General features: G+C 42.6%; 2 protein-coding genes across 6 annotated transcripts; one reads left to right on the top strand and one right to left on the bottom strand.

The window, feature by feature from the left end:
• On the top strand, positions 1 to 3,241 carry LOC131134422 (RIB43A-like with coiled-coils protein 2). Its single transcript, XM_058079695.1, has 2 exons — positions 1 to 220; positions 1,919 to 3,241. Exon 2 carries the CDS (start codon positions 1,940 to 1,942, stop codon positions 2,948 to 2,950), a length of 1,011 nt encoding a protein of 336 aa, XP_057935678.1. The 5' UTR covers positions 1 to 220; positions 1,919 to 1,939; the 3' UTR covers positions 2,951 to 3,241.
• An 802-nt stretch (positions 3,242 to 4,043) lies between these two features.
• ccdc40 (coiled-coil domain containing 40) lies at positions 4,044 to 15,331 on the bottom strand. 5 transcript variants are annotated; one of them, XM_058074540.1, is made up of 19 exons: positions 15,231 to 15,331; positions 13,527 to 13,656; positions 13,388 to 13,451; positions 12,167 to 12,273; positions 11,919 to 12,002; positions 11,595 to 11,814; positions 9,989 to 10,146; positions 9,792 to 9,914; positions 9,570 to 9,691; positions 7,750 to 7,993; positions 7,507 to 7,689; positions 7,199 to 7,444; positions 6,905 to 7,118; positions 6,663 to 6,832; positions 6,495 to 6,586; positions 6,242 to 6,356; positions 5,179 to 5,367; positions 4,957 to 5,115; positions 4,044 to 4,858 (listed from the first exon to the last, which is right to left on the bottom strand). In XM_058074540.1, the coding sequence occupies exons 2-19, from the start codon at positions 13,605 to 13,607 to the stop codon at positions 4,595 to 4,597; spliced, it is 2,835 nt and encodes a 944-aa protein (XP_057930523.1). In that variant the 5' UTR covers positions 13,608 to 13,656; positions 15,231 to 15,331; the 3' UTR covers positions 4,044 to 4,594. The 5 variants fall into 5 exon arrangements, with proteins under 5 accessions (XP_057930523.1, XP_057930521.1, XP_057930522.1 ...); XM_058074538.1 differs by having other exon boundaries at positions 15,098 to 15,298; XM_058074539.1 differs by lacking the exon at positions 15,231 to 15,331 and having other exon boundaries at positions 13,527 to 14,718.
• Between the last annotated feature and the right edge of the window lie 44 nt (positions 15,332 to 15,375).

Below are 15,375 nucleotides of genomic sequence, written 5' to 3'. Positions count from 1 at the left end.
CCGGGCAGGGCTTTGGAGTGAATTTCCTTCAGCCTGATCGCTCATCAACGATATTACCGAACACAGACGTAGCGGGTGGATACCGAAAACTCCAAGAGGACACGTGGATTCCCAACATGGGGCTGGGGATGCCGTGATGAGGCACAAATGATGATTGTGGTTAAAGTGGGACGGAGAACCAGGGTGGCTGCTGTTTAGCGGTTTGGGTTGATATCACGAGGTAAGTGGTCTATCCACTCTTTGGTGTTCAAAAGCCAGTTGGCAGCGTGGATGGAAATCGTAGCGTAACGCAGTGCTTCTTAAATAGTGGGAGTGGGGGCGTGAGAGGCCGGCAGACGACACAGTAATCCCTTGTTTATCACGGTCAATTGGTTCCAGACCCGATTCAATATTCATCCATTTTCTATGCCGCTTATCCTCACGAGGGTCGCTGGTATCCTGGAGCCTATCCCAGCTGTCTTTGGCCGAGACGCGGGGTACATCCTGGACTGGACCAGAATCAATATTAGGATTTAATATTAATAAACTTTTCATAGTTAGAACATAGAAAACCTGTTTATGACTTTGACTATATTATTAGAGCCCCGCAGACATGAAATAACACCCCTATATTCACTTTTACATTCTATTCTTTTTTTCCCATTTTCTGCATTAGGTGTGCAATTACAATAGTGATAGACAAAGTGGATATTATGATGATTATTTTATTTTATATTTTAATGTTAATTCAATGTTAATTTTAATAATTTATATTTACGTATATTTATATTTATAATGATTATTTATTAATTACATTACATTGTGCAAGCCACTGCTAGCATAGCAAGCTAGAGAGCTAACTAGTTAGCCTCTCCAATTTACATATTCTAAACCTAAAGTGTTTCCAACAGAGTGGGAATAAAGGACAAAGCAGACAAAAACTTACCACTTCCACACAGAACGAGAGAACCTTTTTTCCAACTCAATCTCAGCCATGGCAACTTGTCTTTCAAAGTCTAAGCAAGGAAGTCCAGACTTCCCTCTCCCATCAAAGCCCTGGTCGCACCTAGACATTCTGGCCATAAAATCAACAGAATTGGTGACAAAGCAGTACCTGGTGATAGGATGAAGGCCCGTGGATGGGATGAAGGCCCTCGGAGTGGATGAAGGCCCGTGGATGGGATGAAGGCCTGTGGATGGGATGAAGACCTGTGGAAGGGATGATGGCCCATGGAGGGGATGAAGGCCCATGGAGGGGATGAAGGCCTGCAGAAGAGATGAAGGCCCGTGGATGGGATGAAGGCCCGTGGAGGGGTTTGAAGGTCCATGGAGGGGTTTGAAGGTCCTTGGAGGGGATGAAGGCCCATGAAAGGGATGAAGGCCCATGGATAGGATGAAGACCCTTGGAGGGGTTTGAAGGTCCGTGGAGGGGATGAAGGCCCGTGGAGGAGATGAAGGCCTGCAGAGGATATGAAGGCCTGCAGAGGAGATGAAGGCCCGTGGAAGGGATGAAGGCCCTCTTTGGGGATGAAGGCCCGTGGAAGGGATGAAGGCCTGTGGAGGGGTTTGAAGGCCCGTGGAGGGGTTTGAAGGTCTGTGGAGGGGTTTGAAGGTCCTTGGAGGGTATGAAGGCCCTTGGAAGGGATAAAGGCCCATGGATAGGATGAAGACCCGTGGAGGAGATGAAGGCCCGTGGATAGGATGAAGGCCTGTGGATGGGATGAAGGCCCGTGGAGGCCTGTGACAACCCAGGATAATAATTCCATAAATCAATAAGGAATCCTACTTGGCAGAAATTCACTTGTCATGGTCGGGTCTGGAGCCAATTAACAGTGATAAACGAGGGACTACTTTATATGTATTTTCCATAATAAATATTTGTGTATTTTTTAAAGTGACCTGTTCTGTGTAACTTTCGACATTTCTGTCATTTCAACAGCGTCCACGTTTGTGGTGCAAAATGCCGAACACGGCTCGCTTTCAGCTGGCGAGCATCGAGCGGCGGCGCAACAATGAGAGAGAAAGAAAAGCCCGAATATTTAACGACAAGGTGAGAACCATCGGGATTGACAAGGAAGGCCTTGACAAACAGCTGGATGAGAAGAAGCGAGAGAAAGATGCCGAAAAACTGGAACAAGAAACGTTTGATGCCCAAATGCTGCACAATTCCAAACAAGCACAACTCCTCCAAATGAAACAAGACAAGGAGAAGCTAGCCAAACAGAGGGCCAGCTTTGTGGACCAGTACGAGAAGGCCATGCGGGAGCGGGAGATGATTCGGGATGTCCCTCACGGAGAAGTTGAGGAGATGATGCCTCCCGGTATGGCGGGCGAGGACCCAGACAACGAAAGCAGGGTGTGCAGGCAGCGGGAGCAGCTCAGGGAGTGGCTGCTCCAGCAGAAGGAAGAGCAAGCCTGGGAAAAGGAAAGACAGAAGATGGAACAGTTGGACTACGACAAGTTCCGAGTCCACATGGACGGCGTCGCTCTGCAGCTTGAAAACGCTCAGATGGAGAGCAGAAAAAAAACAGCTGTGGAAACCACGAAGTTCAATCAAAGCATGGCCGAAGAGAGGCATCGCCAGGAGCGGGAACTCAAGGACAACCCGTTGCGGGATCTGCTTCCGAGTAAGTTGGGGGCGCCTGGTCTTGTTCCCAGCCGCGACCGGAGGCCCCGTCCTGAGAGCTGGCAGCAGATGAAAAAGTTCTGGAACCTTCAAATCCAGGAGAAAATGATGAGCAAATTAGACGGGATCAGGGAGGCGCAACAGCACGACTGTTTCTCCTCCAAAACGACCCGCACGGCTCTGATCGTGCAGCGCGAGCAGGAACGGCAGAGGAAGCAACTCCGGCAACAACTGGACCACTGCAACAACGAGGCAGCGGAATTTTACCGACGCAATCGACCTGACATTGAAAGAGGGGGCATCGATGACAGTTTCTTCACTAAATTCAATACCTGCAGTCGATGAGACATTTTCGGCCATTCCGGATCCCTTCCTTTGCCGTGTCAGACCAACCATCCAGATGATTCCCGTTCATCCATATTTTAACATTTGAAGCGAGAGAGCGAGAGAACTTCACGAGGCTCGGACTCCTGGAATACAATTCATAGGATAACAACAAATAATTCACGTTTGTTAAAAAATGTTCTTCTCTGTCTCATTTATTTATTTTAAAACTGAAAAACGTTTGTGTCCTTACCTTTTATTTGTGCCAGAAATAAAGTACATGCACTTGATACTTTGTAAAAATCTGATCCCCTCCTGGTGAGCTTGGCTATTGCATGCAACATTTGAAAGTCGAATAAAATTTTATAATTTTATTTTATTTTATTTTAGTTTATTTAAAGTTTAAAATAGTAAAGAAAAGACCTAAGTTGATACTAATAAGAGACTTGTCCACCAATATCAGAACATTAGAACAGAATAATTTGATTTTTATTTTATAATAAATATAATTATAATATAATAATTGTAATACATTTTATATTTTATTTTATTTTAGTTTAGTTTAAAATTGTAAAAAAAAGACCTGAGTTGATACTAATAAGAGACTTGTCCACTAATATCCCAAAAATTAGAGCAGGGAATAATTTTATTTATTTAATTTTATAATAAATATAATTACAATAATTGTACAGTAAACCTCAGATATATCGGACTCGGATATATCAGAAATTCGCTCACAACGGACAGATAAAAAAGAACCGATTTTTCTGTAATGCATTTCCAATAAAAATTAATTGCATATATCGGATTTTTTATAACGGATTTCCGATTCGCCGAATCGTGACAGGCCGCTATACGACGTCATTTGCAGCGTTTGCAGCGTTGCCTGCGCGTCCAGGTACATTGGAAACATAGTCAAGGAAGTGCCTTTTTATAACGGATAAAATCCGATCTACGCATATACCGGATATAAATCCGATATATGTGTAAAATGGACATTTTCCGGTATACGCATATAACGGATTTCGCTTATATCGGACAAAACCAGTGGGAACAATTGAATCCGATATATCCAAGGTTTACTGTAATACATTTTTAGTTTAGTTTTTTTTTGTTTAAAATGGTAAAGAAAAGACCTAAGTTGATACTAATAAGAGACTTGTCCACCAATATCCCAAACATTAGAACAGAGAATAATTTTTGTTTTTTTTATAATAAATATAATTATAATAATTGTAATACATTTTATATTTAGTTTATTTATTTTTTGTTTAAAATGGTAAAGAAAAGGCCTAAGTTGATAATAAGAGACTTGTCCACCAATATCCCAAAGCCGAGAAGCATCAAAGTTGCATCGATGGCCGAGGGTGGGATTGAACTCCTAGCTGTGAGGTCTGCGCTCTAACCACTCGACCGCTGTGCATCCCCGAGAAAATACATTTGAATTCAAAATCAGCTTTTTTTGTTTTATTTTTCATCACGGCAGGTGAGGCTCTGTCCAAAACACAAAAATAGAGAATTTTTAGTTGATAAACACGATACCTAAAATGTATGTTTTGCGTGTTGATTTGGGCTGGGTGTCAAAGTACTGGTTCTTGTGACAACCCCATGCAGCAAAATGCACACAATACAAACCGACGGCCATTCACACACTAGTTTCTTTCCTCACGAGCAGACTGCTTCCTGCTTCGGGAAGCTCTGCGTCCCGGCTGCCAGGGACAGCGACAGAGCCCGGAGAGCTGCTTGCTTATCAGGGAATTCCTCGCACACGCTGTGAATAACGATGCTAATGGCTTGTACGCGCTCCAAGTGCCTCTGCAGACTCGCCTCCACTGACCGGCTGGAGGAGGAGGAGGGGCGGTACTTGCCTTCAGTCACCTCTTGGAGCTTTTTGGCCTTTTCCTGAAATTCTATGAGTTGGGCTTGAGCCTAGACCGGAAGTGTAAAGATAGGGTCATAAATGTGAGGAAAATATGAAATGTTTTGTATGAACTAAGCATGAGGGACTTTGATAACTTGTTCCATACCATGTCTTTGGTGTCCCGGATATTAGAGAGATCAGTCCCAAGGGCAGCAGAGGTGCCAGACAGGTCACTCAGTTGCTGTTTGTGCTGCAAAAGCGTGTCGTTTAGATTTTCACGGCTTGTTTGCAGTCCCTTTATTTCCTGCTCACACTCTTTGACCAGCTGAAAATAAAACACGATGTAAGACAACAATAAACCGATGCACAAAAGCTTGACGTTCACCACCTTATGTGTTTCCTTGACTCTGCGCCGCAAGCCTTCGTTGACCAGATTCAGCTTCCCCGTGGTCATTTGCTTTTTAGCGTGGCGGGCCAGGGCCTCATCGCGCTCCATGATGTTTCCTCTCTTTAGCACCGCCGCTACACTGTCCCTGAGGAGCTGCTCTCGCCGCTTCATCAGCTGGCTGAGTTGCCGCTGTACATAAAATCACACTGTTAACACAACCAACCAAAATATAGGACTGTGACTACCCTTGTAAGCAAAACTGTTGTAATGTAATGTAATCATAGGAGTATTCTAAATAAATAATATGTCATAATAATGCAATATTTCCAATATTAATGTGTCTTTCACTGGTGTAAAGTTGCAGAATTGCGATTTGTGACATGGCAATTCGTGCTGTCTGTCAAACATTTGCAGCATTTCCTGAAATGATGGGTTTTCAGCTGTACAAAAGAGCAAAACATTTTTTTTTGCAAACTAAATCATGTTGATTTAGTTTGATTTTGTTTGGACTTACTTTTCCGACCAAATTATTTTATTTTATTTTATTTTATTTTATTTTATTTTATTTTATTTTATTTTATTTTAGTTTAGTTTAGTTTAGTTTAGTTTAGTTTAGTTTAGTTTAGTCTGAGTGCCGACTGTCGAAAATGTATGCCAACTTTTTTTTTCTGAAACGGATTGCACTCATCCCTCGTTTATTGCGATTAATTTTTCCAGATAAATTAATTTCCACGACATACTACAGGATTTAGTGGTAATAAATGGATATTTATAGTTCAAGCATCTATCCATTTTCTATGCCACTGAGCCTCACTAGGGTCGCGGGGGTGCTGGAGCCTATCCCAGCTGACTTCAGGCAAGAGGCGGGGTACACCCTGGACTGGTGGCCAGCCAATCACAGGGCACATATAGACAAACAACCATTCACACTCACATTCATGATTAACCCTGGTCATTACTGTTGCCTAGCAACCAGTATTCTATACATCGCTTGTATTTACATATCCTTTGAGTGATAATAGACCATAGTCTACCACAAAACATTGGTAATTTGTATATATACCTCCATACAGTGAATGTCGTTCTTCATGATCTGGATGTCTCCCTGACTCTCCTCCACAACAGAACGTGTTTCCTTCACAAGATGGCTCTTCTTTTCCCACAGCATGATCTGATGCCTGTCATGGAAAACACCAGCACAAGTACAGGCATTGATGAGTCGGTGGGCCCAGAAAACGGGGACCAATAGGGGGGGGTTCCGAGCGAGAGAGCGGTCGACACGTAAACACATGGCTAGAAAAATGCAAGAAACTGACTCAGTCTCCACCAGACCGCTGACAAGTTTCTTTTTTTCCTCCTGGGTCTTCTCCAGTTTCACCTCCATCTCGATGGACTCCCGCTCTGCATCCTAAACACCAGACGTTACGCAAGATCAGCGTTTGGCAACAACGCCGTGAAAATTAAAATGTGGAGGTCATTCATGCCTTGAGTTGGTGAAGGAACTCGGTTTCCATGATCATGTTCTCCTGCTCCAAAGCCTGGCACAGCTGAGCGTTCTTGCTGAGAAGAGTGTTGAGCTTCAGCAGGTCTCGCTGAAGCATCTTCTTGCTCTTCTCCACGTCGCTCTCCTCACGGTGCAAGACCTCGAACTGACCTTGAAGTGAGCGTTCATTAGGAGTTAGGATGTGCAAGCGGTACAGAGTCTCATGGCTTATATATGACGTACATTCCTGGTAAATCTTCTTCTGGCGGATGATGGTGAACTTTGCTTGTAGTTTGTTATATTCCTGGGTGTGGTCCTGTATCTCCAGGGTTAGCCCCACCAGCGTTCCTTGATGCTTCAGCCACTGCTGCTGATCATTCTGGATTTTCTCTGATAACTTCTCAATCTCAGACTTGATTCCCTCCATCTTAATTTGCAGAGGACTGAGGTCTTCATGCTGGGAACGCAGATACGTATGTGTATGATAAGTCGTTATGGATGAATAACTTCATCTGAGTCAGGTTTTAAGGTCCTTACCCCAGTACGAAGCGCAATGAGAGACATTTTTTTGTTGTAGTTCACGATGGTGGTCTGTTTCTGTGCAATGAGTACATCCATGGAGGAGCTGCTGGCCTGGTTGGATGCGACCACCTTGTTGGACTTGGTGATCTCCTCATCCAGCTCCTTTAGAGTCCGGGTCAGGTTGTCCAGATTATCGCTGATCACATTGCTCTCCAATGTCGTCGCCATTACGTCACTATCCAAATGCCACAGTTGGTACATCTAATAAACGAAAGCAAATGATGACATCAGCGTCATGGAGGTCAGCTAGAAGCTCAGTTTACCTTCTCGGTCTTGAGAGAGGCTTTCTTGTTGGTCAGACGCTGATAGTACTGAGCGGCCTTGCTGTCCATGAGCTTCTGCAGCATTTGGGTCATAATCTGGTCCTCTAACTGGAGATGCTTATCTTTGTTTTTCTCCAGCTTTCGCCTCTGGTCCGTAACCTCAGCGTGAAGACTGTTGTCCTCCTAAAATGTGAGAAGAATTAATAAGTAGGACCATATCCGTCTATTCCCGCTAGAGTCTACCTTAGTGAGCTCTTCAAGGGTGCGCTCTGTCTCCCTGAGAGCACGGATGAAGGTGCTGGATTGGGCCTGCAGAGCTTCCTGTTGGGATCGAATCTGACTGATCATTTTTCTGGAGACATCGCAGTCCATCTGAGCACAGTTCAGCTGCATAGTCAGAGTCTCGCTCTTCTCCTGGAGCTCGGAGATGGATTTCTTGTCGCCTGCAATCTCTCGATCCAGCACCATCACTTGGCGCTCGGCCATGCTGGGAGAAAAGGCCATGACAGGGACAAAAGAGATGTTATCATCATTGGTTCCCAAAAACATCACATCATCCATCCATAACTTCTGTCTCAAACTCGACAGTGCCACCCTCATTCCGTCCCCGCTCATCCTGGACCCTTAAGAACAACTGCAACAGTATTCTTTACGGTACTACATCCAAAACCCTCAACAAACTACAAACCACTGGCTTCCCGTCCCCCAATGTATCCATTCCAAAGTCCTTCTCATCACCTACAAAGCTCTCCACCCACACCATCCTCTGCATCCCCTTTGCTCCTCAGACTCCAACCTCCTGGCACTCCCCAGTAAGACCAAGCTCCGAACCCACCTGGGGAGACAGATCCTTCTCCATCGCTGCCCCCCACTCTTTGCCCCATTTACTCCGTGCTTGCCCCGACCTTCCCAACACAAAACCCACCTGTTTAAATCCCTTTTTTAATGTCTAAATTTTTATACCTGACTGCTGCGCCCCGCCCCGCTTTTAGCCTTGTTTTAGCTCTCAATGAATGTTTGGATATTGTATTTTAATGCATCTTTTACTCTATTTTTACTCAACTTTTTTTTTTCTATTATAAAGCGTCTTTGAGTACTCTGAGAAGCGCTATACAAATAAAATGTATATATATATAATATATATATATATATATATATATATATATATATATATATATATATATATATATATATATATATATATTAATTATTATTATTATTATTCATTCATTTTCTACTGCTTTTCCTCACGAGGGTCGCGGGGGTGCTGGAGCCTATCCCAGCTGTCTTTGACCGAGAATCAGGGTACACCCTGGACTGGTCTCGATTCAATATTAGGATTTAATATGAATAAACCTTTTCCTAGTTAGATCATAGAAAACCTGACTTTATGACTATATTATTAGAGCCCTGCAGACATGAAATAACACCCCTATATTCACTTTTACATTCTATTATTTTTTTCCCATTTTCTGCATTCGGTGTGCAATTACAATAGTGATAGACAATGTGGATATTATGATGATTATTTTATTAATTTTATTTTTATTTTATATTTTAATGTTAATTTTATGTTAATTTTGATATTTTTAAAATGTATAAAAAATTATAATATTTATAATATATTTTATATTTTATATTTTATATTTTATATCACAAAGAAAGAAACCGATTCATCTTTTCAGTCTTTTGCCACACATGGAATGATGAGAAAGCACCTCGCATCTTTTATTCTGTTTTTACTCAACTCTATTTTTATTTATTTTTCTCTATTGTAAAGCGTCTTTGAGTACTCTGAAAAGCGCTATACAAATAAAATGTATTATTATTATTATTATTATTATTATTATTATTATTATTATTATTATTATTATTATTATTATTATTATTATTATTATTATTATTATTATATCACAAAGAAAGAAACCAATACATTGCTTCATCTTTTCTGTCTTTTGCCGCACGTGGAATGCTGAGAAAGCACCTCGCTAAAATACCCCAAGGACGTGTTTTTGTGACCATTTTGGAAAATAAATCCATCCATTCTTTTCACTCAATCTCACCCAACTGCCTCCTGTATCGCTCGGACGTCTTCATCTCGTCTCCTTAAATCCACCAAGCTCCCGTTCCACTGCTGCAGCAGCTGTTTCCGTGACATCCCCAGCGACTCCGTTTGAATTTCAGCCTAAAACGCACGCATGCTCACAAGTTATGATGCAGCAAAAGCAAATATAAGCAGTCAATCACAATATTTTTCCTTGCAAACTGGGTTGTGCTGCAGATACCTCAGACAGAGCCTCTTTGGTTGCCCGTGTTGTCTCTCCCTGGGCTTTTCTCTGAACATCATAAAGGTCCTTCTGTTGTGTTAGCCGATCCAAGTCCTTGGTAAGTTGCTCCACGTACATATCCTAACCATACAGCAGTTCATCAACATTTATGATTTCTGGACGGTATGGATGTTCTTTGAAGGAAACATTCTCACCTGTTGGAGTTTCTGCTCTTCCACGTGAGACCTCTGAGCCCTCGCCTTGCTTGTGGCGTTCTCCATGGCTTTTACGTTGCAATGCAGATCTTCACTGGCTTCTTGTGTGTAGATGAGGTGCGGCATCAGTTTGTCCAGCTCGGTCTGCAGGCCGGACACTGGGGACAAACCAATAGGAGACCTGGACTGTTGAAATGAGGGGCGCTCCATAATGATGTGAGGGAATTGTGATGTCATACCGATAAAATGTTGAAAAAATGTTAAAAACTGAGCTCGCTTGTAAACAAATATTTGCTTTTTCTGCGGATGAGTGGTTAGCGCCTCACAGCTAGGAGACCCGAGCTCAATTCCACCCATCTCTGTGTGGAATGACATGTTGAAATGAGGGGATCTTGATAATGATATGAGGGAATTGTGACGTCATACTGCTAAAACGTTCAAAATAGCTCAGATCCTTTTGAAAAAACTTTATACGTAAATCAAGTGCCCCTGTCATAACTTCCCCTGAGCTCGCTTGTAAACAAACATTTTGCTGTTTCAGAGACATTTTGCTAACTATTTGTACCAAATGGGCTGGCACGCAGGCCTCACAGCTAGGAGACCCGAGTTCAATTCTACCCATCTCTGTGTGGAGTTTGCATGTTCTCCCCGTGCATGTGTGGGTTTTCTCCGGGTACTCCAATTTCCTCTATCATTCCAAAAACATGCTAGGTTAATTAGCCACTCCAAATTGTCCATAGGTATGAATGTGAGTGTGAATGGTTGTTTGTCTATATGTGCCCTGTGATTGGCTGGCCACCAGTCCAGGGTGTACCCCGCCTCTCGCCCCAAGACAGCTGGGATAGGCTCCAGCGGTAGAAAATGAATAATAATTAGTACCAAATTCTCTGCAATGATTGATCACACAACAAATATTTGGGGCTTTTTGTGCCGCAGCGTTACGTGTATAAGGGTTAGGATCCGGCTGCTCGTGTGCCCGAACACAGTGCACCTTGCTGGGCCACGCCGGGTGGCTCCTCCCGCTCTCTAGTGTTCCAGTATCCTCACAAAGATACCATCACAGTTGGGTATTTTTAAGGAGGAACAATAGTCATGCATTACATCTGCACTGATATACAGTGGCGCTGTACTACCAAATGTGGCCAGTAGATGGAGACATATAATGGGTAATGTTCAAAGGCTATTGATTCTTTAGCACATGTAAATAAATGTTCTTTTTTCCACAAAAACGTTTTGTGCAGGGGTCCAAAGTTTTTTTTGTGACTAGTGAAAAATGAAAGGATGCAACTTTACCACTTTATAGCTATATACTCTATTTCAGGAAAGAACTGCATCACAGCTTTGTGATATAGGTGTAGAATGATATATTATTAGTATTAACTTCACTCTGCTTCATATTACTACTTTACAAAAAACCTCTATGCTACTAACTTTGACTTTATCCATGTCAAATGACTGCCTGGGCCGCACTTTGGACACTCCCAGTGAAGTTTGACGTCCCTGTCATGTTTTTTTTGTGTGTTACTAACTGTAAAATACCAGCGACAACACATACTCATACACTATAAACGGCCACCACGATAGAAGAACCCGCCGAGGGTCTCACCATTGGTCCTGGTCTTGTCACACTGGCTTGTAGTCCTGATATGACAAGCCTTCACCGCCTCCAGTTGATCTTGCTCCTGCCCACGTTTGCTTGAAGCCAAGATCTTGGTCTGATGTTGACCCTCCAGCCTCGTCTGGAGTCTCTTCAGCATCTCCTGTTGCCGGAACAACTGCACGTATGTTTCCTCTGTTTGGCTGGACTCTGCCATCTCGGCTGCCACCTGCAGGGGTGGGGGGGGGGGCAGACCGGGTGCAGGCAGGGACATCAGAAAGGAAGTAACGAGGAGGTCTGGCTGAGTCTCAGCATGTGGGAAAAGTATCTAACCTCTTCCTTTAGATCCAGGTTGAGCTTCTCCAGTTCCTTGGTGAGTTGATGCTTTAGCACAGCTTGCTTCTTGGCGACCAGAGGCTGTCGACAGATAACAATGGAAGCAGAACTCAAACTTGTGGGAAAAAATGGGCACCCATTATATGAATCTGAAGATATATTTAGTTGTTTTCACTTGAGGGTAAGTACGGATCAATCCAGTGTAGTAATGCCATGATTCAATAAATATGGGAGACGCTACACACATGTTCAGCATCCAGAATAATGACTTCCTCCTCGTCCTCCTCCATCGTCATCTTGTTCTCCTCCATGTCCTCTGAATTGTCCAAAGGTTGGGCTGTATGCAGCTGCTCTGAATGCCAAAGAATACAGTTTATTCTATGAAAATACTTATTTTATTAAACCTTAGTTGCTGGCAGTGATGTCTTTGTATTGAAACCTAAACCTCTTTTCTGTATGTTATAAAGATATACAAACAGCTAAAAAGACACAGTGAAGAATGCACTTAATGGTAACAATATAACAATAATGTAACAATGCGCCATTTACATAATGCACAGCGGCATTGTTATTATTATTATTATTATTAACGCTGGGCTGCACGGTGGTTGAGTGGTTATCACGCAGACCTCAAAGCTAGGAGACCCGAGTTCAACTGTTGAAATGACTGTTGAAATGAGGGGTGCTCAATGATGATATGAGGGAATTGTGACATCATACCGATAAAACATAAACAAAAAACAAAAACAATACAATACAAAAACAAAACAAAAAATAGCTCAGATCCTTTTGAAAAAACTTTATACGTAAATCAAGTGCCCCAGTCGTAACTTCCCCTCAGCTCGCTTGTAAACAAACATTTGCTGTTTCAGAGACATTTTGCTAAGTATTTGTATCAAATGGGCTGCATGGTGGTAGAGTGGTTAGCGCGCAGGCCTCACAGCTAGGAGACCCGAGTTCAATTCCACCCTCGGCTATCTCTGTGTGGAGTTTGCATGTTCTCCCCGTGCATGTGTGGGTTTTCTCCGGGTACTCCGGTTTGCTCCATCATTCCAAAAACATGCTAGGTTAATTAGCCACTCCAAATTGTCCATAGGTATGAATGTGAGTGTGAATGGTTGTTTGTCTATATGTGCCCTGTGATTGGCTGGCAACCCTCTAGGCTGAAGACAGCTGGTATAGGCTCCAGCACCCCTTGTGAGCATAAGAGGTAGAAAATGAATGAATGAACATTGTTACGCCAAAGAACTACTTTCCTGGCGTAGTGACACCTTGCCTAGCGACGAGCAACACTTGCCCTCACAATGCCTCAGGCTAGGAAAAAAAATGCTAACGCTACATATATTGGAGCTATGGCTTGTTGTTTGGAGTTTGGAAAAGTTTAGATAGATACTTTATTACTCTCCAAGAGAAAGTTTCTTTCTGATTGGATTGTGGATGATGTGTGCAGTTTTCCTTTAACACACCAGAATTTCTGATGGATGCAGAATCATCATCAGAGTTTCCTACGGGTTCTGATCCAGTCGCATCCTGTGGGAATGACGGTCACACATGAGTATGGAATGACGATGCTTAGTTTGATGACATAAAAAAAAACACATTTACCCGTGGAGAAGGAGGCCCGTTTGCTGCTCGCTCATTTCCATCTCGTTGCTCTGTTCTCCCGTCGCCACCTGCTAACTCCATTTGGACTGACGGGTTTGTGGTGCTAATATTTTTTTGCTACTGTAGCTACCTGAAAGTGTTGCCCACCGTCCCACATAGAGAAAAAAATGTGTTGGAAGTTTTCCGATAAACATCTGTAGAGACTGCATTTAGAGGTGAAAACAACATGAAAAGAAGAATGGGCAAATGACTTAAATTTTGGGGGCAAATTCCAGCCTTGGGACACTCCAATGTTCTGATTGGTTTATTCTCATCTCATCTTCTCTCTGTTGTTTTTCACCCATCTCTGGTTTTCATGTTGTTTTCACCTCTAAATGCACCAATCTACCCAATCTGAAAGTGAGCAATAGACATTCAATGCCGTTGATGGATTGAAAAAGCAATGTGGTAGAAACTAAACACACCTGTCAATCACAATTTTGCCCACATGGAAAAATGGGCGGGTTCAAAGCTCCGATCATTGGCTACCAATCACTGTCAGATGATTTCCATGAAACAACATGTGATCGGCGTATGGCGATAAAAGCCTTTTAAAGTCGATCACAAAAAGCCAAAGCGTCTAGAGTTGAGTTGGACACAGGCTAAACCAATCGATGCCAGCGTGTTTGATCGCTCCGTTCCACTATTCTTGCATCTTTGTTTACACGCTTTGCCTAGCTAGCTAAAGTTATCCGCCTAGCTTTTTGGTCTTTGGACTACAAATGTGACATTCCAGGAGATTCACAAAAAAATTATTTTTATTCTGGAATTACAATTTGCCCCTCCCCCCCAAAAAAATTGAACTCTTCATATAGAAAATGAATGAATGAATGAATGAATGAATGAACATTCCCCCCTGTCAGTCACAATTTTGCCCACGTGAAAAATGGGCGGGTTCAAAGTACGCATGTTCTTTGATTGGCTACAGATCACTGTCAGATGATTTTTGTAAAACAACATGTATGTGATCGGCATATAACGATAAAAGCCTTTTAAAGTCGATCACAAAAAGCCAAAGCATCTCAAGTTGAGTTTGACACAGGCTAAACCAATCGATGCCAGCATGTTTGATCACTCCCCATCTCCGTTCCACTATTCTTGGATCTTTGTTTACATGCTTTACCCAGCTTTTCTGGTCTTCGGACTACAAATGAGACATTCGAGGAGATTCACAAAAACTTGTTGTTATTCTAGAATAACAATTTGCCCCCCCCCCCCCCCCAAAAAAAAAATATTGAACTCTTGGTATAGAAAATGAATGAATGAATGGGCATTCGTCTTACTCGAAAAGATGCATTTCATTAAATTCAGATTATAGTCAAATTGTACAAAAAAATTCGCACAATAAAAAAAATACTCCGGTACGTGTGGGGTGAAGACAATCGAGTCGCCCCTGCCAACATGGACTCCCTTATTTATTTTTCAGGCAGTAAAGGTTCAATACAGGTTCAATACAAAACTGTTTGCTAGCACCGAACGCTAACACCTAAACTGATGTAATATGTCATTGACTTAATACGTAATTCACTTACCCAAGTGAAGCTCACCACTAGCGTCAAACACGAAGATTGCTAGGCAACCATTACACTTCCGCTTCAGCCGAACAAGCGAAACTAACCTGAAAATGTCACCGACATATATATATATATGTGTGTGTTAAATTACTTGCGTGTGGCAAATGTAGCAATGGTGACGGCCAGCAGCAATCTGTAGTCTCTATTTCTGTGTATTAGAGATGGGCGAGTCATGGACGAGTCGTTTTTTACTGATTTGTGTCCAAGGGTTGTCGTCTGTTAACTCGTTCATTCAC

Source organism: Doryrhamphus excisus, chromosome 1, assembly GCF_030265055.1.
Source record: "Doryrhamphus excisus isolate RoL2022-K1 chromosome 1, RoL_Dexc_1.0, whole genome shotgun sequence".
NCBI lineage: Eukaryota > Metazoa > Chordata > Actinopteri > Syngnathiformes > Syngnathidae > Doryrhamphus > Doryrhamphus excisus.
The sequence above is the reverse complement of the archived record's forward strand: the minus strand, read 5'-3'. Positions and strand labels throughout refer to the sequence as shown.